This window comes from Emydura macquarii, unplaced genomic scaffold (genome assembly GCF_026122565.2).
Source record: "Emydura macquarii macquarii isolate MOO-44397 ecotype Brisbane River unplaced genomic scaffold, CSIRO-AGI_Emac_v2 contig_1876, whole genome shotgun sequence".
Classification (NCBI taxonomy): Eukaryota; Metazoa; Chordata; order Testudines; family Chelidae; genus Emydura; species Emydura macquarii.
The window spans coordinates 25,606,264-25,633,660 of record NW_027132013.1 but is presented as its reverse complement, the minus strand read 5'-3'; the positions used below and the strand labels follow the sequence as shown (position 1 = coordinate 25,633,660).

General features: G+C 41.9%; 1 protein-coding gene across 7 annotated transcripts; it reads right to left on the bottom strand.

The window, feature by feature from the left end:
* Nucleotides 1-605: 605 nt before the first annotated feature.
* BMF (Bcl2 modifying factor) lies at nucleotides 606-27,397 on the bottom strand. Of its 7 annotated transcripts, none has more exons than XM_067558010.1 (6): nucleotides 27,262-27,397; nucleotides 23,651-23,971; nucleotides 22,281-22,444; nucleotides 20,799-21,052; nucleotides 6,938-7,035; nucleotides 606-886 (listed from the first exon to the last, which is right to left on the bottom strand). In XM_067558010.1, exons 2-5 carry the CDS (start codon nucleotides 23,964-23,966, stop codon nucleotides 6,972-6,974), a joined length of 798 nt encoding a protein of 265 aa, XP_067414111.1. In that variant the 5' UTR covers nucleotides 23,967-23,971; nucleotides 27,262-27,397; the 3' UTR covers nucleotides 606-886; nucleotides 6,938-6,971. The 7 variants fall into 7 exon arrangements, with proteins under 7 accessions (XP_067414111.1, XP_067414118.1, XP_067414112.1 ...); XM_067558017.1 differs by having other exon boundaries at nucleotides 23,876-23,971; XM_067558011.1 differs by lacking the exon at nucleotides 27,262-27,397 and adding an exon at nucleotides 24,796-27,229.

Genomic DNA, 27,397 nt, shown 5'->3' with positions numbered 1-27,397 from the left:
AATTAGAAGACAAGCAAGTAGTATGAACCTGTATCTTCCTAGGTAGATGAACAAATGGTAATTGCATTCATCATCAGTAAAAGCCAGCAGTTGATCAACTTTGAATGAGCTTGCCTAGAAAGCGCAGAGAAAAAGCAGTCAGAAGCCACATTTTAAGTGTCTGGAGGCCGCACATTGGTACATGTTTTAAGATACAATTTTCAACTTCATGGATGGAATTGGAAAGTTTAGCTGTGCAACTCCTCTTAGCAACAGCCCTGTAAAGTCCAGTATACTGTGGTGAGAATACAGCCTCAAAAGCTTATTTCATAATGCAGTCGCCAATGGGCTAGAAAATACCTGGTTTTTTCTTTTTTTTCTTTTTTTTCTGTACAAAGGTCAGAATATTAAAGGAAAATCTTGGTTTAGCTGCAGAGGTTGATAAAGGCTAGGTAACAGAGAATATACACAAGGATCTACCAGCCATTTACAAAATTTACCAAAGTTGTACTTTCATATTGTACTAAATTACAGAGTTAGTCAGTGTGTGGACGTTCAGGACATCAAAATGGAGTGTCATACAGTCATTAAATCCTACCAAAAAAAGTGCAAAAGAACAGCATACATAGCATTTAACAGTTTTATTAAAAATTGTACCAGTTATTAGAAAATATTCCAAGTATTAAAAAGCACCAGAGAGAAAGCACAAAGCAAATATACTGCACAGATACAAAAAAGGAGCTCCTCCCAGTCACCATCACTACAGCCAGGAGTCCTGGAGGCACACAGCCAAGATAAACAAAATGCTACATTCTCACTGGGTCTCAGTCCATGGCAGAGGGTGTGTGCACTTCAGGACTGGTCAAAACAAAGATTTCACAGGAGAGCATCAGCTGTCCTTCTTCAGCTGGGAGAACATAAAATTCATTCAGTAGGGATACCCTCCATGAAAGGTTAAGAACATTTTTAACAATACATTGAGAACCTCTCTGCCCCTCATCCTGTGATTCTCCAAGGCAGCCCCTGGAGGCAATTAATTATTCCAAAGTTTAAAAATGAAACATCTCCTACAAGAGTAGAAAAGTCCAAGGGGAGATGAAGCTGCATGTCAAAATATTTTCATCTATGGATCTTTAGAAAAAAATGCAGAGGAGATCTGAATACATTTCTGATACCACAGAAGAAAAGGAAGAGGATTTGGAAAAGAGATACATGCCCAAGTTTTTGTTTGATTGTTTTTTGTAAGTAGTCTAACTTTGGGCATCCAAAGTCCATATTTAATGTCAGGATTTTCAAAAGCACCTAACGCTTGGGCTCCTTTGAAAACCCACATTAGGAGCCTAACTTTAAGCACCCGTTTAGTAAGATCTTGGCCATGTTTGTCTTCTTACATCATGTGACTACAACACATCAGTGAGAAGACAGAAGTGTTGCATCCTCTTTGCACCCTCAACTTTTCCTCACATAGTAGTCTGACCAAACTGGAGTGGTCTTCCGAGGGGTTTAGACCTAAAGTTGTCTCCTAGGAGCTGAGGTGTCTGTGGCGATGCTCTCTTGGGGCTAAATCCACAAGTCAGGGAGACTCCACTAGATTTTTAAAGATAACTTTGTACATGCAAAATGTTCGTAATAAAATTTAAAACAGTTTAAAGATCTAGCCTTCCTACCCCCTCCCTCCATTCCCCAAAGGCAGCAAATAGTCTGAAGACAGAACTGAAAAAATGGCTTTTAAAAAACTCCACAGACTTAAGTTTCACTTCCCAGAAACCAACTTCCAGCATGGGATTCATAGGAAGAGACCTGCCCTTCTGTGGAGGAAGAGGGTGGGAGGTGTGGAAGAAAGAAGGGGGGATGTCAGACTGCATTTTTATGTAAACACACACATGCATACGTGCATGCACACACAATTACATTCCAGTGCATTTGATGTGTTTGGTCTTTTCTGCTTTTCCTTATGGGTAAGAACTAAGTTGTGTACTAGCTGTGTGAACATGTCCAAACCAAAAAAACAATCCCATAAGAGCTTTTTAGGAGTTGTAAGAGATCTTGGACAATCTCTTACCAATTCCTTGAGGTATTTTTTTCTTTCTGAAACAAATCAAAAGCAACAGGAAGGCTTTCCTTTTTTTTTTTAAATGACCACAACCGCCAATTTAAAAACAATATTCTTTAGAATGGCTATGAAAAGCTTTGCTATCAATTCTTTTAATACTCTGTAGTACTTGACCCACATGCAGAACTCCCATTAGTGTGAATGGGCCTTGCAGAGATGAATCAAGGGCATTATATGGCCCTTAGTTCATGATCCCAAAAACATCCTGTTAAGGTTGCTCATAGTAATATGAGCCCTCCCTTTAACCAAAGGAAGGGTGTAAGTAAAACCACCCCTGGAATGTACCTGATATGTTCCAATATTACCACTTCTACAGGTTCATTGGAAAACACAGTAGATGCTACTGAGGATCAACAGAGGAAGGATTAAAGTGAATCAAAGTGATTTTGCAGAGTTTAGACTTCAGATTGCAGCAACTGCCTAGAGCCTTTGTTTTACCTCCAGCTAGTCTATTAGAATTCAGAATCTGCAATTTCCCAAAGGGAGGGAGGCAACTTCCCTCCTCCCCCCAAAGCCAAATTCATCTGTGGCATAACTTCATTGACTGCAATTGAAGTGGCCTCAAGGTGTCTAAGTCTGGTCACATCTCAGATGGCTTTTATTCAACCTTGGTTCAAACCTGAAGGAGCAAAGATGAAAGTAGCAGTGAAAGTAAACAAGTCTTCACAAGTGACTCTTCCTCACAGGGGATTGGGTTCCTTTTTCCTGCTCCAGTGTTGATACAAGCAAAGCTTAAAAAGGAAAAGCTGAGCAGAGCATTTCATTCAAGAGTCAGTCTTCAAACAAGAATTCCAGCCTTCAAGAACACTGACAAGTATTAAGCTAAATTTCAGGTGGCAGCTGAAGACAGGCAGATTTGTACAATGGGAAAATTGCAATAGAATATAATATCCCACAGAAACCAAAAAAGCAGTAGCAATTAATATATGCAATAAGTTACACAGCAGTTCACCACCAGCAGAGTCGATCAGCACCTTGGGAAAAGTCTGCAGGCCAACATCCATTTCCAATATCAGCCCTTTCTGTCGAAAAAGTCCATTCCCTCATCTACCTCCACCTTATCCTAGCTATGGCAGTTTGCAGCTAACCCTGGGCAGTCACTTTGTAATTACTGGCTCAGCTTTCATGAATTGCAGGAAACAAAGTAAGACTAACTAATACTCACTAGCACCAGGCTAACTGAATCCAGGTAAGGTTTGGGTTACAAGAGAGATATTTGAAGAGGCAGAAGGGAGAGATACAATAATAAATTCTCTCCTCTCTCAAGTCAAGAATTTCAGGGTCAGAAGCAATTTTGGAAAAGGAGACAGACGTCAAACACTCTAGGTGCTGTCAGGTGAAATGCACGTTGTCTTGACTGTTCCCCATTAAACTAGAAGTAACTTTAGGAGAAAGCCAACTGTTCTCTAAATTATTAAAACACTTCATCACTAGTGTTTGAATATACAGAAAAGGGGCTGAAAACTGAAACTCCACCCCTTCACCAAAGCAAACCACCAATTAAAATCATTCAAGAGTTGCCCCTCCCACAACCAAATTTAGGCCTTGCTAACTGAAAATACTTCCTTAACCCATCCACATATTTCTAACTGTGGTCAGATTGTAATAAGCACTTTGAGGGGAGGATTTTCTTAACAGAAGTACATACTGAAATGGACCCTGCCTTGACAAAACGGGTGACAAACAGTCACAGATGAAGTGCAGGTACCGCTAAACTGTTCTGTAGAAATTTAAGGGGAGGCTAATAGTAGCCCAACTCCCCCATTCATATGGAGGTAACAGAACCACATAGTTGGGCAAAGGAAGGGGACCAACCCTACATAACAATCCACTTTTTCCTGGAGAAGATGAGATGTTAAGCAGTGACCAATTCCTGCTCCCTTTGAAGTCAATAGCAAAATTCCCCTCCACATCAAAGATGTAGGTTAAGATTCTTGGGTTTAGGGTTGATAAAACCCTGGTTCCTTTCACCAAGATATGCAAATATGAGATGTTAGAGTGGCAGTCAAACCTCTGGCTAAAGGCGGCAGCACACATATTGCAGGAAGTCAGACTTTGTCTAGGACTAGTCCTGTATCTGCAGTGAAATCTTGTTTATATTCCAGCCTTCACTGCAAATACAGGAACAGGCAGATTCCAATTTAAGATCTTGGCGTAGACAGTTTTGATAAACCCATTGCTAGCAGTGGACATCATGGTCAAGAAAGGTGCCATCTCTCCACAAGCCAAACGATTCTGTACAGTTAGATGGTCTACAACAGTATTTCAGCAATTTATTCCCCCATTAAGAAAGGTGTTGTTATAGAATAAGCTAGTGAGGGCAGACTATCAAGTACCTATACAAAACTTGCTTTTCCAGCTTATGTTTCTACTGTGGTTGGCTGAGAAGTTCAGGTAGACTTTTTGCTTTTGGGTTTAACTGACCAGGCTGGAATTGAAGGGAGAAAGATTATCTTGTTTGATTTCTTGATATGATGACTAAGTAGTATTTTAAAGTCAGATAGGCTTGCCCAATCTCTGTGCACTTCATAGGGCTGTTATGAAGTAGTTATTAGTCTGACCCCTCTGTGATTAATGAAGGGATTTCAGCCAATCAGAAGGGAAGTGAGTGTGCATTACCCACCAGTCTGCCATGCTGGCTAACTGACATATTTCATTCCTTTCTCACTGCAACCGCTAAAGTGCCACTTCCCTCTCCTTAAGAGTTTTCTTGACCAGACCTACAACTTCAATTCTAAGAGGACTTTCCCCAAGCTCCAGCTTCTGAGGGGTCACTCCCTTCAATCCAGTCTGTGCCTCCCCACCCCTTAGGCTTTCTTTCTGTTTAAATCCCTGTGCCGCAATGACCACGCACCCCCAAGTGACTCTGCTTTGCAGAGCTATGGGAGGTATTTCAGTAAATAGGGAGTGGCTTCCAGTACTGCTGCAAAATAATCAATGACATGGACCACTTATGTCCCACTGAGTAACTGTAGTGCACATGCTTAACTAAAAAGAAACAAAGCTAACTTAAGAATCATTGTTCTGAACTCCTGACCATCCCAGAGGAACATTTTACTCTGCATAATGTAGTTTTAGCGGGGGGGGGGGGGGGGGGGGGGGTGGTCAGTTTGCATGAGGAATCCCATTTGTACTGAAAGATCACGGCAGAACTGTGTAAGCTGAGAAGATCCTAGGAGCTGGTTTGCAGGGGGTTAGACAACTTCTGCCATGGAAAAGCAGAATGCCAGTCAAGGGACGGGATTGAGAAATAGAGGGGAAGTGTTCAAATACAAATGTGTGCTACAAATCATTACCAGGCACTTTAATGGGGCACTGAGAATACATGAGAGCTGGATCATTACAAATATCAGAGATGGAAACAGGCTTAAAGAAAGCCAAGAAAAAGAGGGAAAGAAGTGGAAGGGAAGGAGAAGGTGAAAAAAAACTCCTCTTCCAATACAGTGATGGTTTGTTGTTTATTAGGCTTCAAAGCAGACCAGGAGCTCCAGAACCCCTCTGTGTTGACAGCTGTAACAGGACTGAAGGGCAACTGTCCAGAAAGATTTTTCCTAGTGTTAGTTTTATAATTTGTGATTTAGACCTAGTTCTGGGCAAGTATGGAAACAGTCTGCGGAAAGCAGAGGCTATATCCTTTTCCCTTAGTATTTAAGGCTTCATAAACGAACTAAAACAAACTTTCTGGGATAGGCAGTTCTGCTACCCTGTTCCAAGAGCGGCAGCCACACAGATTTAAAAATGCCAGAAGAGTCACAAGTCAATGACAATTAGCTATCACTCTAAGTAATATTTCAGTTGTCAGTGTACACTAATACCAACTTCCAGTATTACTTGTTAGAATAATAGATGAATCACATGTACAAACCTGCAGTGTATGGGTTCAAACTAATTATTAACTAATCTCCTAGTCAAATCATGAAGCAAACATATCAGATGCCTGGGATCTGAGTCTTCTTAACAGCGCACATGATAGGGAGGGGGGGAAAAAAAACACCAGAGCACTAACAAAAATATACAGATTAACAATTCCAGAAGAATGAGGTTTAGATTATATTCATTCTTTATCAGCTCTATCCTGGTTTATGGGCACAGTATATGGTATACAGGACCAAACAATCCTTTGCACAAAGATACTGAAAAGTCACCAACATCTTCAGAAAGATTCTGAAGACTCTTCTAACAGAAACAATTCCATCTGTTGGTGGCAATGACAAAGAGTGACTTCATGTGAAGAATGTCCAACTTGAGCCAATTAAGTCATTAAACACAACTAGATTTTTACATTCTCCCTGGTATTAAAATGCAGGGAAATAAACAGTGACTCACCTGCTGCTGTATGTAAGCTACTTAAGTGTAATTGTTTCTAAAAAGAACTTTCTTCAAAATTATCCCATAGAGGAGTCAAGTGTCTCTAATCTGGAAGTTGCCCAAAGTACATTGAGAGCCATCAGTCCCAGACAGCCTCATTAACCAGCAGCCAAAATTACAAAATGCTGCATTCTATCAAATTAAAAAAAAAAAAAAAGAGCTGAGGAACCTGTTAGTCTACTACCTGCCTCACTTGCATAGAGATTACTGATTTGGGGAATCAGCAGCAAGCTTTACCAAACACATCCAAATTCTAAGACTTTCCTTCAACAGTGTTGGACAAGAGCTCCCAGCCTCATCAGGCAGGAAGTAGTAAAGAAGAGTCTTTAAAAAAAAAAAAAAAAAAATTGAGAAGATGAGTAAGAGTTTGACAGAGTCCTCACATCCGCCGGCGGTGTGCATGTCTCTCTCCCCCAGACCAGTGTTTGTTGCTCCCTGCAGACTGGATATGACCTAGAACAGGTGGAGGAGTCTCACCTCTGACCTGCACGGTTCCTGTTTGCCTCCACATTTAAGGCCAAGTTATGTAGGAAGAGAAGGATCTGCCACCACACTTGATTTCTATTCTGCTGATGCTGTAAAAGAGAATGATTGAAACAAGGTTATTTATATTTTACAATTGCAACATACTACTTATCTTTTCCAATAAAAAGTCAGTTACTTTTCAAGAGCAGACACTTTAATCCCATCAGCATGACAAGGACAAAAAAAAAAAAAGAGAGAGATAGGGAGTGGGGAGAATGATAAGTTCTCCAGAAATAATTATAGCTCTAACATTATAAAAAAAGAGCAGACCCTTATGCATTGTGCACAAGAGGATTAAACCTTTTTTTTGCTTGCAGGATTTTGCAGAGTTTAGCCAAGTGCTGTTTTTAATCAGATTGGCTTCTGAGCCTCTCAAAAGCCCCAGCTGCATGAACAAACAACTTTATTAAATAAAAAAAAAAAAAAAAAAAAAAAAAAAAAGTTACCCCCCTTCTTCACCCCAAAAGTGAAAAAAAAAGTAACTGGTGATCCATCTGTAAGTGATTTGACACCGTGAAGGTCAAAGGGTTAATCTTCAATTTAAACCACACTGCTGAGGCAGCAAAACTCTGATTTCATCCAGTACAAGAAAACACTCGTGCACACATACACACGCACACACTCCCTCCTCCCCTCATTTTCCTTCCCAGCATCTCCAAGATAATACTGCCCTTTTTATAGCTACTTTTGACAGTAAGCCATAAATAATCAGCCTTGGAGCCCTTTCCTACCGACTGGAGCCAATTAAACCTTAAGCAAGAACATACTTGGAAAAAAAAGAAAAAGAGAAAAGCAAGAGGTTATTTCAGGTCCCATTGTCAAGCAATGAAGTTTGTAAGTTGAATTTCAGGGGGACATCAGACCACATAATGCTGCTTTTGGGAAGGAATGCTGTCCCCTCTTTTGTTATATGTAATCATCTCTGTGAAAGTGTTCTCCATTATGCCCCCACTTTCTTGTTCTTCAATGGCATCTCATACAAGCAGGTGGGTTTCTCTTTACACTGCACAGTCTGGGATACTGTTTCACATCCCTAACCAACCCTCAATTAAAAGGCCAGCCCTTGTTTTCTCATCCAGAATTCCCTATTTGTTAAACCAGGCTAGTGACCTCTTAAAAATATCCCCAGAAGACAGGGAATAGAAGACTGTTTTACAGCAACTTCACCTTAGCACACATGAGTGCATTACAGAGTACTGAAGCACACTATATAAACAAGGTGTTTGAACTTGGATTAGCCCAACTGGTTAGAACCACATGATTTCAAGGCATTCTCCATGTAATCATGAACTGGAGAAAAAGAGAGAGCCTTGGCTGTAATTTGCATACTAGAATTGTTTCAAGAGAAAATATCCAAAACATTCCAATAAACTCTTTAAATCGTGCTCATGCTTTCTGGAGACTACAACTGCATAAAAGGTACAATGTGAATCTCATACGCACTCAAATTAGACCTTGGAAAGGATATGCACTGTATTCACTAACCCAGCAGCAGCTCGTTCAATATTTTATTCTTGTCCTCAAGACTTAAACATATCCCCAGATTTAGGAGGGTTTATACTGTTCTAATTACAATTCTCCAACATCTTTCTGTTCAGAGCATGGCCCTCAGCAGCCATTCGGGAGTCTATTTGTTCCAAACAGCTCCAGCCTTTATACCCACAAGCAACCTGTCGAAGGGTGTGGTTACATTCATAGGTGAGAACAACTATTCCCACCATGCAACTCTTGAAAATACTATCCTCTAGGGTTGTGTTAGTGCCATACTGAACCCTTAAAATCCTCTTAAGGAGGCAGATGCTTTTGGTTTCCCTCTATTCTTATAACCACTCCTTTTTGTCAGAGTCCTTGGAGATCTCTCACTCTCTTCCTCCCCTTATCCCAAGACAGATTTCAGAACTTAATCTGACATGCATGTACAACCATGACTCTTCACAGAGTATCCAGAAAACATGTTTTCACCAACTCATTTGAGACCACCAACCTAAAGGCATAATAAATAAGGTCTTCATCTACACCGCAGTATGCTTATGGCAGGCTACTCTGAAGGTGCAATAGATTTTCCTCATCTCCACCACTTAGCAAACTATGGGAAAGAGCTGGTGCAAACACTAAAGATGTTCCAAAGGAAATGCAGGCACATTTCACATGTTCAACAAGATTTATTACTTTATTGTGTTTGAGACCAAACAAACTGGCTGGTCTTTAAGAAATCTGGAGAGAAATTTAAGAGATGGCCTTAAGTTGTCTTAAAACTAAATTTGAAACATACAGCCATTTAATTGGTGGCACTTCTTTCCCATCCACTTAAGTGAAATTAGTCAATGTGGTTATTTTGGGGAAGGCAGAGGAAAAGATATACACTTTAAACTAGTGTAGCAGTATAAATTGCACGCATTTATATGGGAGCAAATAATGAACCTATGAAACCAAATCCCATACATTGCTGCCGGATTTTCGGTAGGAGGTTGCCTTGAGTTTTGCTTGAATTTTTTATGCAATATATTATAAGATGTTTCTAAATGTTTATCTTCCCACTTTCCCAAAGCTTAGGCAAACTTCAGAAAGAAAAAATGTGTTTGTGCTTTAGTCTGATGGATAAAGGAAGTCTGATGTTTATCCCACAAAAAAAAAAAAAAAAGTTTTTCCTACTTACTTTTTATACATCAGAAATTCAGGCCTTATCTACCTTGGAGGATTCACTGGACAGCTAGTAGAATCTGACATCACAAATACTAAAGAAGTGAAACCTTATTGAGAAAGAATGTTATCTGTTCTGTGTCTGTTTTCACTGACACCTGTTTGAGTTAAACACTTGGAAAAAGCCCTCTTTGTTGATTTGATACCCACCACACTCTTTGGTTAAGAAAACTCCCCAGTATTTTTCAGAGATCCCCTATGAGATTTTCAGCAAACCAGAGGAGAAAAAAAAATCAGACTAGGTAATGTGCAAAAACCCCTGTCTTAAATAATATAACAAAACTCTCAATCCTTCTTTATGTGTCAAAGCAGGAAAAAAGGGCACCTACTTAGTTCTTGCACTCTCCCTCTTCTCTTATTTTGCTGGTCACCTTTAATATCACTGCAGGTTACCTACTTTTCTCCCTCTAATAAAATTAATAATAATAATGCCTAGCTTTCATCATGAGATCTCAAAGTGTTATATAGAAGGTTGGTATAATTATTCCCAATTCACACGTGGGGAAATTAAGGCATAGAGAAGTGAAGTGACTTGTCCAAGGTTATCTAGCATGCCAGTAGCAGAGGTAGGAACAGAACCCAGGTTTTTAGAGTCTCAGTCCTCTAGATCTCACTTCCTCTCTATTTTCCTATTTAGTCAGCTGCAGGAGGAATGACTTCCTCAGTCATTAACAAGATGGATGTCAGATAAAAATCAATGGCACCAATTTAATGTGAAACAAGAGACATGGAGGGAAGAAGGCAGATGATCTTAGCAGTAAGGATGGAAAAGCCAGTTCAGAGAAAGAACATACCCAAACCCGAACAGGACCTTCTTGGAAGTTTCAATAAGTTCAAGTAACTTTTCCCCACTATGCTTCTGCCAGGACTGGGAGCAAAATACTCAAATATTGCAAGAGACGATTATTTTCCAAAGTATTGCTTGCCTGCAAGAAAGGACCAGAAATATCAGGAGAGACAGTTCATGAGATTTCCAGTCCGATTTCTCAGATACAAGAGACTAAGACAAGTATCAAAGTCACACAGCCTTGAGATTCACCCATCGCTACCTCGCGGTGCAGATTTATATTCTTCCCAAGGCTGATTCTAGCCCACAATATCCCTGCCAAAAGCAATTAATTTCATAATCTTACTGTGGGAGAAATATTAGGGAAGTATAAATTGCTAATGACTCTAGAAGGGAACTAGCCTGTGACTAAAGCAGACTAGAGTTGTAAACTATAGTAAGTCAGCAAGTGACACACAAAGTTTGAGGCACATGAAACAGCTTCCTGTTATAGCTGCAATCTTTTAAGGAGGATATCCTTATGAGACTCTCTGTCCAAGCTGTTAATATGGATGTTTCAGTAAGTCACAAGAAAGGTAATTTTACAAGAAACACATCCTATTACAGCAACTGTTAGCTAACAAACCTAAATCTTATTCCCAGAACTGTGCTTGTATCAGCCATGATGCTGGTACATAAACAAGTTAATAAAGAACATAAGAGCCATGATGAGAGAGAAGAAGTGTGCAAAAAATGGAATAGGGACAAGAATTGGCAAAATATGTTTTTGATCATCAATATTCCTATTGTGTGTTGCACACTGTGTACAATAAGCGATATGTCTCATATACAAAAAAAATCTGTCACCAACCAATCAGCATCCCACTTCTTGTGTCAAACTACTTTATTCATACTCTGCCCTTGGATACAAATTTATGGCTTAAGATGATTTCAGAGGATGTGATGCACAGATAAAGATAAAATGTGTCCCTCTGGATGCAGCCCCCAAAATCACAGGTAGTAGTTTATTAGTAGATGAAGGGGTTTGTTTTCTTCCTGTTGGAACAGGAGCTGTGGATTCCTTCCTTACAAAACAAACTGTCACACATATATACTTCTATATAGAGAGTGCATATATTTCACAGTACCATTGGTGGTACCTTTTGTACAAGAGAATGTACCTTTGTTCACAGTATTGGTGTCAGTTGCTCTCTGCTTTGCTTCACAGTTCTTACTGCATAAGGCTTTCCAAGGACCAAATTCTGGTCCCATCACAGTCAGTGGCCAAACTCTTGTTGAAGTCAATGCAACCAAGATTTGGCTTTAAATGGCAATACTGTAGCCTAAGAGGAACGCCAGTAGATGTGCATGCAGGTGTATTAGACAGTCTCTTTTTAACGACTAATACAAATCTTGGCAGTAAGTTGCTGCTTCTTCCAAAGAAACAAAAAACACTTGCAACCCAGAAGCAGTTGTTGATTCATTGTTGAAAGCTGCATTTAGTGCCAGGTGTCTAGAGGCACATTTGTGCTTCCACAAAACAGACTTGAGTTGACTAAGACTGGGAAGTCATGTTCCCCAAGGCAATAAACATCATGGATGATGTCCCAGCTAGAATTTGAGGGGAGGGGACAAAGGAAGTCATACTGCAACCTCAAGGGCTCCTAATGACTAGGGAATAATACACCTGCAAACAAGTAAAAATAGTGGAAGAGTGAGAGAGTGATTTAGAAGGAGCTCCATTCTCTTGGATTCACATTCAGAATAGGATTATGTTGTGATAATAGGGCCTGCAAATTTACTCTAATTATGAGCTCAAGTATGTAATAAGTATGTAAAAGTTCATAATACATCACAATAACCTATAATAATAAATGCTGGCGGGAAAAGGTACAAAAAGAAGACAAAGACAATTAGTCTAAACAAAAAGAGCTACTGATATAACTCAAGGATTATGTTAAAATCACGCTTGGTAAACAAGAACATGCGTGCCCAGAAATTAATAAACCAAAATTGGTGTGTCAGATATTAGGCCTAACTGGTGAGCAAAGTAATGAGAGAATGGGCTATTTCACCCATCACTCCCTTTTTGGTTCTCTAAAGAAACACACTTTGTGGAGGGAAATAAGGAAGAACAGATGAAGGTTACAGGAGCAAGCTTCATCATCATGACTACCACTGCCACCATTTCCTGGGTCCCCGGGCCTTCATCGCCCTGATGTGAAGAAATGTCCTGACAAGACCGGGCCAGAGAGGGATCCAGCTGACATCACCCCCTCTACTGGCTCCAGGTGAATCCCAAACACCATCTGGGATAAAATAGGATCGGATTTTAACAGCAGCAGCAACTACAACATCTCAATAACTTCTCTTTTTCCCCAAAGACAGTTATTACCATCTTCTATACCACTTAAGAGACTGTCAGACAGGTTTTTCCTTCTAAAAACTTCTCCAGCTAACAGGAAAAAAGGAAGGTTGTTAAAATAAAGCCTTATTTAATACATTACATTTCAAATGCTTCTATTCTTTTTCCTTCTATCCTTAATAAAAGGGTTAAAAGATTTTTAATGGTGCATTTACCGTGCCACTAAGCAGGCTGAGGTCTCTGTATACCAAACTCTGAACTTTGTTTAACACTGTTTAATTTTGGACAGTGACTGAGTCATGTTAATATATTTGGCCCGTTTATTCCATCTAAATTAATACAACATTTCTGAAAGGAAGGTAAGAAAGATCCTTCCTATAATGGACACTACAGCTCCATTGAGCAGAAATTAAACTGGTGGAAGAGGGAGTAGTAGTCACAAGCACCATCTGGTTCTGGTGATGTCTAAATTAGAAGCCAGTTAGCCAAATACAGAAAAAGCCACTAAATTTTTTGGGGCTCAGAACGCTGGGAACAGAGGAGACATGGAAACGAGAGGAAGAGACCTTTGGCCACAGGAGCAGTAGAAGGAATAACACAGACACTCACCACAACAGTGATGCCAAGAATGGCAAGTAACTACGTTTATTTTTTTAAATTTTTTTTTGAGAGACATTCTCCAGCTTGGGAGAAGGTCTGGCAGGTGAATCATTTCTTGAAGTTTTTCTTACTCAGAACAAACACCACCATTTACTTGTGCCTTCCTCTTTGAACTGAGCTGACAGGAAGTGGAGGCAGACAGATACCATGGCAACAACCAACTAACTTTCAACCTGGAAAGGGCAACTGCTGGCCAGTACTTTCCCAGGCCACAGTGCTTCCTATCCTGTGCAACCTGGCAAGGTTATTTAGTTGTGTTTTCCATTTGGGGTGGGAGGAAGAATAAAGGTTCTTCAAGACTCATTGGATCTGTTCATCTGCTGCTGCTGCTGCTTTATACTTATAGCCCTTAAAACTAAGTCACAGCCACCAAGTCGTAAAGGAATCCTTTATAAATCACTAAATCAGTTACAGGGGTCCACACCCTCCCTAAATTCCTCCCCCAATGAAAAGTGTCAGCTAAGGACGGACACTCCCACCTAATCTTCCCCAAACTGAACCATAGGAGATGTGGGAAAATTTCTCTTCTCTGACAAAGTGTCCCAATCTAACATATGTGGAGCTGCCTGCTCTATCTGCCTTTGTTCTCCACATCAGCAGAACACTCCCTCCCCTCCTTGAGGATTTCAGTCAAAGTGGAGGCAGATTTTCTAATTTACATAGTACTAAACTGACTAAAAGTTTGCAATAAAACATTTAATCAAGTTGGGGTGAAACAAACTAAACTTCCCATTTAGAGACATAGTGCTAGTTGTCAGGAGACGTTTGGTTTAATCCAGACTTTAAATATTAGCTAGTAGAGCTCTGATGTCTAGGTGTACCTTATTCATAATCTGTTCTGCTGCGTATGCAGTAGGGTCCTTCTGACCTTTATTTTATACAGATCTCTTCCTCACAAAGAGTGAAGTTACAAAGCAGTTTCTATATATGATGAAGGCACTGAGAAGAAGAGGCGGAACTTGTCTCCCTATTTCTAGATATTTACATGAACTAAAAGACAAGGTAAAAGTAAACCTTTCAGATCTCCTGCAAGAAAATCCCCAAGGAGAGACTGAAATGGAGTGGTCTTTGAGCACAGCTACACCCCCACTCCATTGGAAACACACAAAGGCAAGCAATCAGGTGCAGCACTGGAGTCTGTGGGTAGTTCAGCTTCTTGTCAGCAGTTCTGATGACTCAGAGGCTAAATATAGAGAATGATATAAACAGAGCTGGCCGCAGAGCAAACACTGCTGAACTGATCCATCTCTCACGCACTCTCTCTCTCTGAACCTTTTCCTTCTCATTCTCCTAACTCTTGGAAGTTGCAAGCCCTCCTGTAAGGGGAGGCTGTCTGCTCCAGAGACTTTTTATTGTGCAACCCCCTTTCATCACTAGGGTTGTGTTACATCAAACAACCTAATCAGGGTTAATAAAAGCAGCCTGCTGCTTTAAAGGGAAAGCATACAGCAGAGAGTAAAGAAAATATTTGTTTTTAAGTATACCAAGTTCCCTTTGCCAATTACAAGACTAGTTACGAATAGATTATAAAGAGTTAATAGGATAGTCTCCTTCAGGTGCAAGGAGGAATTAAGTTGGAGTTTTCTCACTTTCTTGTTGCTCCATCATAAAGTTTCATTCACTCACACATGCACTCCTTTCTCTATCCCTCCTTCTACTAATAATCAACCCAAACATCTCCTCTCCCCCACTCCAATCCCCAGGGAGCTCTCCAACTAGCAGCCAGAGCAAGGGACTGGAGTCCGGGCTCTTGATTCCTGTTCACTGGTCTCACTGGAAAGAATCCTTTCTTTCTGCCCTCTTGGGCAAGTCACAACCTTTGTTTCTTAGTTTCCCCATTTGTAAAATGGAATATTAGTACTTTTAGGGTAAGAAATAGCTGTAGGATCTCAGATGCCACAGTGTGGTAACGGATGAAAAGCACTGAGTTACTGGTGACCATTGTCCCCAACAGTGCTGTTTTGAGTCTTAAAGGGTGCCTTGGGATCCTATGGTAGCACAAACAGTGTTGTAAGTTATTTATCACAAAACAAGGCTCTTGGCAATTCTAGTGCAATTCATCCCACATCATTTGAGGTGTCCTGCACTGGTTATAGAATCATAGAAATGTAGGACAGAAAGGGACCTTGAGAGGTCAACAACTCCAGCCTCCTGCACTGAGGAAGGAGCAAGTAAATCTGGACCATCCATCCAAGTGTTTGTCCAACCTGTTCTTAAAAAGCTCCAGTGATGGGGATTCTACAACCTCCCTTGGAAGCCTATTCCAGAGCCTAACTACCTTTATAGTTAGTTTTTCCTAATATATAGTCTAAATCTCCCTTGCTGCAGATTAAATTTATTTGTTCTTGTCCTACCTTCAGCAGACATAGAAAACATCCTCTTTAAAACAGCTGTAACATATTTGGAGACTTATTAAGTCCCTGCTCAGTCTTCTTTTCTCAACCCTAAATATGCCGAGTTTTTTTAAGCCTTTCCAAATGGGTCAGGCTTTCTAAACCTTTTCTCGTTTTTGTCTCTCTCCTCTGGACTCCCTCATTTGTCCACATCTTTCCTAAGGGGTGGCACCCAGAATTGGACTCAGTACCCCAGCAGAGGCCTCACCCATGCTTATACACTTTAAGGTCAGAAAGGACCATTGTGATCATCTAGATCTCCTGCACCCTGCAGACCACAGCAGAGCAGAATTACCACCTGTGTCTTACATATGACACTGCTCATACACACCAGAAAATTAGCCTTTTTCACAACTACGTCGCATTGGTGACTCATATTCACTTTATTCACTATAACTCCCAGATCCTTTTCAGCAGTACTACCATCTACCTAGATATTTCCTATTTTGTAGTTGTGCATTTGATTTTTTCTTCCTAATTGTAATACTTTTCACTTGTCTTTATTGCATTTCATCTTGTTGATTTAAGAACAGTTCTCTAATTTGTTAAGGTCTTTTTGAATTCTAATCCTGTCTTCCAAAGTGCTTGCAACCAGCTTTGTGTTATCTGCACATTTTATAAGAACACTCTTCACTCCATTATCCAAGTCATTAATGAAAATATTTATTAGTATGAGACTTAGGACTGACCCTTCCAGAACCCGACTAGAAATGTCATCCCAGTTAGAACATAAGAACGGCCATACTGGGTCAGACCAATGATCCATCTAGCCCAGTATCCTGCCTTCTGATAGTGGCCAATGCCAGATGCTTCAAAGGAATGAACAGAACAGGTAATCATCAAGTGATCCATCCCATTGGCTTTTCCCAGCCCCTGGCAAACAGCAAACTATTGATAACTACTCTGAGTATGGTCTTTCAACCAGTTATGCACCCACCTTACAGTAATTCCATTTAGACTGCATTTTCCTAGTCTGCTTATGAGAACATCAGGTATGACTGTGTCAAAATCCTTACTAAAAATCAAGATTTATCATGTCTACAGACCACCCTCCTCCCCCCCAGGCCAGTAATCTTGTCAAAGAAAGAAATTAAGTTGGTTTAGGATGATTTGTTCTTGACAAATCCCTGCTGGCTATTACTTATAAGAAATAACCTTATTATCCTCCAGGTGCTTAGAAGTTGATTATTTAATCATTTGTTCCAGTATCTTTCCAGGTATCAAAGTAGGCTGTTTGCTCTATAAATGCTCAGGTCCTCTTTGGTCCCCTTTTTAAAAAATAAATACTATGTTTGCCCTACTCCAGTCTTCTGGGACTTCACTCATCCTCCATGAATTCCCAAAGATTTGTGGTTTTGAGATTGTGGCAGCTAGTTCCTTAAGTATCCTATAGTAAATTTCATCAGGGTCTGCAGATTTCAAATCATTATCTTATATAACCTGTTTTCCCTGTTTTGGTTTGCGTTCCTTCCCTCTTCTTGTTAACATTGTATTGAGTATCTGGTCATCATTAGCCTTTTTACTGATGATTTAAGCAAAATATGTATTAAACACCTCAGCCTTCCTGATATCACCAATTAACAACTCTCCTTCCTCACCAAGTATAGGACCTACATTTTCCTTCATCTTTTTCTTGCTCCTAATGTATTTAAATAACTTTTTTCTTATTGCCTTTAATGTCCATTGTTAGGTATAACTCATTTTGTGCCTTAGTCTTTCTGACTCTGTCCCTACATGCTATTCCTTTGCACTTTTCCTTTGCAATTCTTCCATGTTTTCACTTTTTGGAAACATTAAAGAGCTCCTGATGGAGCTATATTGGCCTCTTTCTCTTCTTCCTATCTTTCCTTTGCATCAGAATAGTTGGCAGCTGTGCATTTAATATGGTCTCCTTGAGAAACTGCCAGCTTTTCAAAACTCCTTTATCCCTTAGATTTTTCTTTCCACGGGGCCTTACTTACAAGTTCTGAGTTTATTGAAGTCTGTTTTTTTCAAGTCTGTTGTCCTTATTCTGCAGCTCTCACTCCTGTCTTTTCTTAGAATCATGAAATCTATCATATCAAGATCACTTTACCTAAACTGCCTTTCAGCTTCAGATTTGCAATCATTCCTCTCGGCTGGCCAGTATCCACTCTGAAATAGCTGTCCCGCTGGTTACTTCCTCCACTTTCTGAAACAGAAATTCATCCCACATAATGCAGGACATCTCAAACAATTATTTCATTGGATTCTTTACTGTGGGGAAAATCACCATATATTTAGGCTGCAATCCCATTGCTATGCCAGAGGTCCCCAGGGCACCCGTTCAAAGCCCTTTTTATCACAAGCTAAACCCAAGCTGTAGTTAGTTATGTAGAACTCTCAATTTTCCCCACATCTGGGCCTTTTCTTATCCCCTCCACTCACTGCTTCATTGGTACTTAGAACAGAGCAGGAAAGTTTTCCCATCCCAAGAGAATTTGAGATGTCTAAAATTTCCCCCATCCCAAAGCAAAACAAAAATCAAAATCTCAAATTTTTGCAAAAAGAGAAATCAGATCAAAATATTTTGAAGGATTTTGATAAGTTCAAAAGTTTTAAATTTCAACTTTTTAATACTATATATTCAATTTCTAAACAAAATGTCATTTTGAACCAAAAATGGACCCTTTCATTTTGGAAGGGGCAAAGCAGAATGTTTTGATAACTTGGCATTTTTTTCCCCAAAAGTTCACAAAATGGGAAATTCACTGAAAATAACACAGAACAGTTTTGGTTTTGACATATCAAGATTTTTAACGAAAAACGTTTAGTTAAAAAAAAAATCACTAGACATGGGAACAAGTGTGCTGTGGAAAGGAATGGAGAACTCTTGGACAATGTCCTGTTCCCACAGCCTATACTGGAGAGTCTTAGACCACACACTCCCTAATGGATGGAGATCCAAAATGTTTCAATGGAGGCTTCAGCTGATGAATTTGCATAAGGACAAACATAGGCGAAGCATGACAAGTTTCACTTTCAATTGGAAAGTTTTCAGGAGTAAGAATTTATTTTGCTGTTTTTAATTTTACTGAAATGGGCTCATTTCCAGAGATCTGCCCACAAGTAGCATGGATCAAGTCCTAAACATTTCATACACAGGGCCAATGCTCAGGCCTGTCACCCTTTTCTTCCTCACAATTATAGCAAGAGACAATTTGCTGAACTGCATGGGGAATTTCTACATAAGGTAGTAATAAATTTCTATTGCTAGATCCCATTGCTTTCTGAACATGGTCAGCGCACCTAAATCAACTGTGGGATTTCCGATGTGTTTGAAGGGGGCTTTGTTGTTGGTTGTAATGTACTTATTTACCCAAGATAGCTCAGTTCTGATTCAACATCTGGTTCTCATTGAGGTTCTGCTTTTTTTAACCCAGTCTTCCAGAGTTGATTTGAGTTGAGTTGATTGAAGCACAAGAAACTTGTCTGAGGACATGTAGCAAGTCAGTGGCTGCACTTGGATTTAAGCCCAGAACTATCCTGAGCTACCAGGACTTTACTCTTAAAGAGTCAGTTTTACCTTCTGTGACATGATCTTACAGTTGTGCACAGTAGCCAGTGTTGGATTTAAAGGATGAATAAAACTGACCCCCCCAAATTGCAGCCTGTTCAGTAAATGCCTTTTCACTGGGAAATTGCAGAAGTATTCCCTTGAGTTATTGTAGCAAGAAACACTCAGGTTTAAGTGACTTAGGTGCTCACACCGTCTGCACAGCATGTATGCCTGCACGCAACCTACCAGTCAGAGCAACATCCCAAATTTCCCATTCATATCCAATCTACCTCCATTAAAAGCCACAGTAGAGATATCCAATGCATCCCCCGCTCACAGAAAGTTGTGTTTTAGCTCCACCTCCTGGCTTCTTGGTACATGGTGGGGATCTTGGGGGTGAGAGGGAAGATTACCAGAAAGTATGGAGCCTCAAAGAGTTGAGGGCATTGTGGGAATGCAAGTGTTAGGAGAGAACTAAAGATCCCTTGTATACAGTTTGAAAAGGGCCCTGCAGAACATGGACTGACCATAGCAGGCTCTGCTATTTAGGATTGCATGTGGAAATATTTCCTGTAGCAGACTACATCTGAAAAGCACTTTGAACAGTAAAACCATGAATTGTTACATAATATTACATTATTGTTCTAACTTTGTACTGGGGATGAAGACACAATTATTATACTTTATTTGAATACATCACTGCATCAAATAAAGGCATAAAAAACCTGAATATGCCAACAGCTAACAGGACAGGTACCTATTTTGCCAACTCAGAACCCACCAGACACTCCATATATTCCCCAGATTCTCATATCTGTTGGAGGAATGTCCCACTGGTCACCAGGCCCACTCTTTGTTTCAGGTGTTCAGGAGGCCACTCTGGTGTGGCCGTGAGTATGACTTCGACGTTCTAAATGTTTCTTGTTACATCCCTGGAATTGTGGGTTGTGACCAAGATTCTGAGTTGTTGAAACAGGGCACCCAGTTTTGGGGTTAGTTACAAAGCAGTAAGATAGAAGCTTTACACACAGATGACAGCTCAGGTTTCCTATTCTCAGAGACTGCTTCTTTCACAGTTCCAAAGGACAAACCACAGCCCATCATAAATCAGTTCATGTGTGTCTAGGCACTGACTGCCCCTTAAACAGCAGGGAGGGAAGAGCCATTGCATAGGACTGTTTTTGTGGATTGTGCCAACAGCCAAAGGAAGTCCTCCAGGCAGGGACGGCAGGGGAGAGAGTGCATTAGCACAGATATGATGCTAAAACCCTATGTGGTCCAAGGCACAGCTCCACGCTAACGTGAGGGCTCAGTACTTCCCTCACAAGAAAAAGAATCCCTGAGCAGTTCTAGATGCCAATGCCTATCCCAAAGTCCAGTCCTGCAGAACCACTGGCTAAGATTTTTCATACCTGTTCTTGGTTTTGTTTTTTAAATAGATGAACAGCTCCCCCTCCTTTGCAACCGTCTGTCCTTCCAGTTCAAACAAAGACACGAGAGCTCCTCCTCGGCTGGCCGCATGAGCTGGTAGTGCAGGCGGATGCTTTTGTTTACTAACTCTCCCACATGCTTGGCTGACACGCGATTCAATCCCCACGGCCGTCCTGCACTGCAGTGCAGTCAGTCGCATGGCTCTCTCAGTGCCACAGCAGCACACGCTTCTTGCCTAGGGGAGAAGGGAGGGGACAGGCCAAGGTTTTCTGTTCAGTTTTGTGTGTGTGTGTGTGTGTGTGTGTGTGTGTTGGGGCGGGGTGGGGGTGTATTCTTGGACGCATTTCCCTGACAAAGACATCGGATAGCTACACTCCCCAGATGGAAAGGGTCGAGTTACAACCAGTTCCACTGCTTCCCTTCAGGACGCCTGACAGCAAAGATTGTTAACCTTCCCTTTGCTGTAAGAAGCTAGCTACAGTGAGTAGCTAGGGACAGCGAGCAAGAGAGTGCCATTTAGAAGGGGGTGGAAAAAACCGAACAATGCACAAAAATAACTTCTTATATGGTATTTCTGAAGTCAGAATGACATCCCAGAGACCGGGCAGCCAACTTTCACGTTTCTTCCATTGATCTTCTATAACATTCCCTTTAGCAATTCTGCTGTTGGGTCATGTGAAGGAAATTTTGGGACCCTTCATCTCCATAAGTTAAGCGCACCTAAACTTTGCCCAACCAAGGGCCATACCAGCAACTCTCTGGCAGCTGAGTTCCTCACCACACTTGAGTAAGATTGAAGCAGCCCCCATCTTTAATAGAGAGGTGCAGCACACAGTGACTCCACTGGGGTGAGGGAAGCACTCCATCGCCCTCTGAAGCCCACAGGAGGGTGTCATCAATGACAGGTCCCAGCGTGTAGCACTCCTTGATCTAAATGGAAGTCTGCCCAAATCAAGATGAGGCATTGTATGTTAGAGCCTGTGCCCTCTGCTAGCTACCTCCACATCAAAAAGGAGGGTAGCGCTGGGCTGCACTTTGGACATGCCGATTCTTAACCCTGGGCGATCAGGGACTTCTAGTTCTCTTCTACTCAGAGACTGGAGGGCAAGGTGAAAGGAGAAGGAAAAAAAATCCTAAAATCCTGAACTTCTTAAGTGTGAATTTGTTAGATTGTGTGTTTGTTTTTTAACCAACGTAAAGTCTGAGGCAAGGTTGAGACCTGATGGTGTCATTCAGTTGCCTTTTGCTGCAAGGAAGTTAGCCAAAATATGACAGATACTGATTAGGACTGGCTCATAGGGCAGAGCCTAGCAACACCAGAGTGGCGCAAGGTGTATTTCTGAACATTCAGCATAGACAATGACTACAAAGAGAATGGGAGGTGAAGGGTCAGCTGAGCCAGATGCACCTGGATGCCATATCTGAATAACCAGATCCCTTTCTCCCCCCAAAAGAGTGCCTACCCGCTGTATGTGGAGCCTGTGAAACTGGTCTGCAATGCACTGTAACTTCCGTGCAATCTGAACCTCAGCACGCGCTTCCCGTTGACCTTCCTGAGGCTCCTCTTGGAGGTGCGGATTCAATGCAAAGCCAACTGGGGGGACATGTAAACGGTACCCAGCATTCCCTGCAAGACATTAGAGAGGAGAAGGCTCAATGGCTTGGTCTCCCAGCATAAAGCATAGCTCCCCTTCTCACCATTATGCATCATGAGGAAAAAGATGTGTAATTACAAACTTCGGACTCAGGCTAAAGTCCAGTTTCTACAGCCTAAACAATGACTAATCATGCTAAGTATTCAGTAAAACATTCACTCAGACTTTTAAGTAGATTTACATTGATCAAGCAGAGTGTATTATGTTCCTCCCATAACCGAGTGACCTGAAAGAAAGAAACCACATTGAGATAGGAAAAGCTCTCACACATGGATCAGGCTTGTTTATCGTTCAGTCAATGTTGGGATTTTATCTGTAATGATGGTCTTACATTTATGCAGTACCAATGTCCCTCCTACACACCAATAATCTCCTGGCATTAACACTTGCTGCAGCTTCCAAACCAGGCATCACTCACAATTGCCCAGCAGTTAGGGCCAAGTTTCACCCCTGGATACACATGCACAGCTCTCCATTTTAACAAGTGCCACATGAGAGGATTCAAAGGCAGAATTTGACTCAGTTGTTCGGGTTTTTTGTTTTTTTTTAAAACCTGAAAGAAAGTCAGGAATGATTCATGTCTCCAATTCAGCTCCAATAGAAATTCAAGCCTGGAGACCTGTCTATTACCACTTTACCACTGAAAAACTGGTTGTTCGTGTTATTTATCTGACAAGTTTTTCCCAGCAAAGAGCCCAACAAAAGACCCACAACATTTGAACCTTTGTTATTACCGTCTCTGCACAGAAAACTCTCATGCAGTCCGGTCCACATGAGAAGATTCACCTGAGAGGCATTGAGAAAGAGAAGGTTTAACTCTTTTCAGGCAAATCAGCAGCATATGTATTGTGGTGAGGGAAGCACTTTACCATCTAAAGCCTGCAGGAGGGACTCAGCCTTAAGTGCTGCTGTAATTGTCTAGCAATAACGTCAACTGCCCTATAATGAAGTTGGGGGAAAAAGGAGTTGGTGTAAAAAGGACTGCAGAAGCAGCGAGCAGAGAGACAGCCCTTGCACTGAGAATGCCAGGGAGAGAAGAAGAGAGAACTATCTTTCTTCAGGGTGCAGGAGCATAGCAGCAGAATAAGTGACCCTGTCTTGTCTGGTGGGAGAAAGAGGGGAAGCGCTAGAGGGGCAGTTTCCCTGCTGCAAAGCTAGTGATGCTGGAGTGCTCTTACCATAGAAGAGTCTCTGGGGCTCTTCAGTGACTCCACAAGGCAACATGACATCCTGAGTGGAAGAGGATGGGCTGAGTGTTTGGGTTGCCTTGTCCTGCTGCTCAGCATGTCTGATACCTGGACCACAGCAGTGTGAGAGTGGGAACAGTTGAAACCTCCCCAAGAGGCAGCTGTAGGATTGGTTCTGTGTGAAAATGCCAGTAGGGATCATCTCACCAGGCTGACCTGTGAGTCCAAAGTCATCAGAATGAAACACGTCATCATCCAGCCCGTCCAGGCTGGAATAGTCCTCCTCCAAGTAGCTGGGGGGATCCATTGCTCCTGCAACAAATGAACACTTGAGAAAATGGCACAGATACAACCAGCGCAGTCCAGAATAAAACCCCCTCCAATTCCCTCAAGGAACATACAGGTCTCCCGTCTCCCCCGCCCCGCTCTTTCCTCTCACACACCTAAAACCAGCCTACATGGCCTGAAAAGATCAGAAATAAGATGACCAAGGTCTTGCGGTGAAGTTCTGCCACCCTTAAACCAAGAGCTCTGAATTCAGCGTGCCAAAAAGGCTCCACCTATTGTTCGAAGTCTTAAAAGACCCTCCCCCCCAAAAAAAGGAGAGTCTTAGCAAGACAGAGGGACATTGTGCATGTTGCATTTGCTTTTTAAAACAACCATCCCCTTCCCATTTTGGAAATCTTTGTATTTGCCTTCTGATTTCAGAGCCTTTAGGTTACACCAAATAGTAAGAGACTTTCCATCAAACCACAAGTCTTGGCAACAGTTCTGTCCAACTCTCCATAACCCTTGGTTACTTCATTCCCCGCCCAACCCAACCAAGCAAATGCCTAGAACTAATGCAGTCCCACCACCACCGGGTAATGCTCGCTATTACATAATCTACCTGAAATACCCTTCCTTTAGCTCACCCTAGAATTATAGGAGTCAGCAAGTGCTTGGTCATGTCAGTAGCTCAAGTAGGGCTTTTAGACATGTCAAAGTATATTCCTGAGCCCCATTAGGTCCTAACATCAGGCAAAAGAGTGTGGGAAAATGAAAACCACTATTTTAGAACTCCTGCAAACACAGGATAGGAGAAGTAGCCTGGTCAGTGAATCCAGCAATCCCTTACTGTTATCTGTTCATCTAACCCCATTTGAAGACAGTCTCCTAAGAGATCCATCCCCAGGATTTCCACCCAGTTTTCAACAAGGAAGTGAAATTCAACTCTTCACATCTCCTTTGCTCTGGTTTGTGACCACAACTCAACAGGATGGATCATGGCAGACTAGTAAAAGGAATCTTAGGCCTGAAGGAGATAAAAAGACAACTGTTAACAAGATCTATCCAGTACTTCCCTCACAGTTCTCCACAAGTACCTCCCCCCATGTAAATATGAACTCAGGACACCATTGTCCTAAAGGAGGTGCAGAGGCAGGAAAGAATAAGATTTTCTACTCTCCAAAAGAGATTACAACTGCAAATAGCATTAAAATGTATGCATAGATCTATAGCTACGTGTGTTACAAAAAGCTAAATGTGACAAACACCCAAGCCAGGAAGTTTACTAGGTAGACCAAACATTTAACAAAATGGGCTTCAGAATGCAGGGAAATGATAGTCCATATCCTATTCTGTTGGGCCAAGGTATGATCATGCTTTGTTCTGAGGCCCAGAGAAGAACAAGACGTGTGACAAGTCCAGAGTGTCACCTACCCTAAGCACCACTTAATTTGTTCATGACTCCAAAATAAAGTCTGCTAGCTCCTTCAAAAACAAGAACTACAAAAATACAATTTCTCAAAGGGAGATGCATCTAACATGTCAGAGTTTGCTAGGGTTGTTTATGATTGTGGGAGCACATATGCATGGAGTGTCATACCGTCAGTCTACCTACTGCATACTCATGAGACGACAAGAAAACCTGCTATCTAAGAAAGCCAGCACACTGATAGTGGAATGTTTATTCATGACAGTATCAGGCCTACTCTAAAGATGGAGCAGGCAGGAAAAACAGAAGGAGGGTTCAACATACACATGCTTCCCAAAACAAAGTTGGCTGGCCTAAGTTTAGGATTACCATATTCCTTTTCTTCATTTTGCTCCCTTTGTGGGCTTAAGTACTGCAAAGTTATATCCGTACAGAGGACTTAAATACAATGTTTGAGGTCAGCAGGATTTAACACAGAAACTTTAAATCCCAGAAGAGATTTAATAGTGGAAATACATTATCTGGGCTATTGGACACTACCATAATTTGAGCATCACAAGTGTTCTCAGCATTGTACGTATGAGGCACTTCACTTGTAGGTAGCTGTTTATTCCAAAGCATACTGCTTTTTGGAATGCTAGCACTAACTTGGGTTTTTTTTATGATCATTAATATTTATGCAAATCGCCAATTTAAAGTCTCTGCCTTTGGCAAGTGCCTAATTGCTTTGTGGGGGCAATACACTGATTTAGCTCACTTTCAAAGAGGCACAAGTATTTTTCAACAGCTACTTGCATGAATCTAACTATAAGGAAGTGATCAGATCAGGCTGAGGAAACTCAACAGAAGAGGAGTTTTATTTATTTTAAGTAAACCTTTTGGGAAGTTCTCAGATACCATGATGATGGACATCATTATGAAAACTTGGATAAACAGATAGTCCTAGGACTAAATGAGGATACTACAAGTATTTTTCTGGTGGAAGGAGGGGCTTATTTACCGGACTGGAACTGAGCTGCAGAGACAGTACAATGAAAGGATATAAAAACAATAAGATTGTGGGGGCCCTTTCAAGCAGGGGATGAAGTGAACAGATACATGGTTTCATGATAAATGTCTTTCCCTTTTAGTTCCCAGCAGTCTAATGACTCTGCCACTTACAGTTTAAGGAAGAGTTTATAGTCAGAGAGTAACAGGGGAGAAGAAGAGTAACAGGGGAGAAGATTCCCCCTCATCAGTTTGGAATTTATGAGCTCACACAGTACAGAGAGAAACAGATGTAACCAAGGAAAAGTTGGGGACAATATAAACATCTCCCTGATACCAACAGGGGAAACAATTTCCTAGATGTGGAGAGGGCCACTCAGCAGAGTGAACTAGAACTAAATGACACTAGCAGGGAGCGGATTTCTCCATGTTGAAGTGAGGCACCCGGCTAAGCTGTTAACCGCAAACCCCATGCGTCTAAGTGCGGATCCCGACCTTTCTCCCTACCTGACTCCCGGCCCTCCTATGGCACAAGTTGCTGCAACCGAGGAGGCTCGATTTCGGCTCCGAGCCCAGCCAAGAGGCAGCGGAGAGAGAAGCTGCCACAGGTTCGCTTCTCCCCACCGCCCCCGGGCTCCTGAGTCACGGCCCCCTTCCAGCCCCGCTGGGACCAAAGACGAGCTAGCTGCTAGGTCAGGACGCGCCGGGACCGAGACCACTTGCAGCAGCCCCGGAGCCGCTGCGATGAGCGTGCGGGGTCTCTGCCCCACCGGGGAGGGGATGGCAAGAAGCGGGGAGCACGGGGTGCAAAGTGGGCTCCTCGCGGGCCCGCCGACCGCGGCAGAACCGGATCGCGCTCCGCTCCGTGCCCGCAGCGGGGAGGCGGCCGGCAGGAGCCCCCAGCCCGGCGGGCACTTACCTGAGACAGGGTAGGGCGCCGCGGGGCGAGCGGGGACGGAGGGGTGCGGGCGCCGAGCCCGGACGGAGTGAGGAGTCCCCAGGCTGCCGCCTCAGGCGCCGCCGCGCCGCATTGTTTCCAAAATACACTTGCTTCC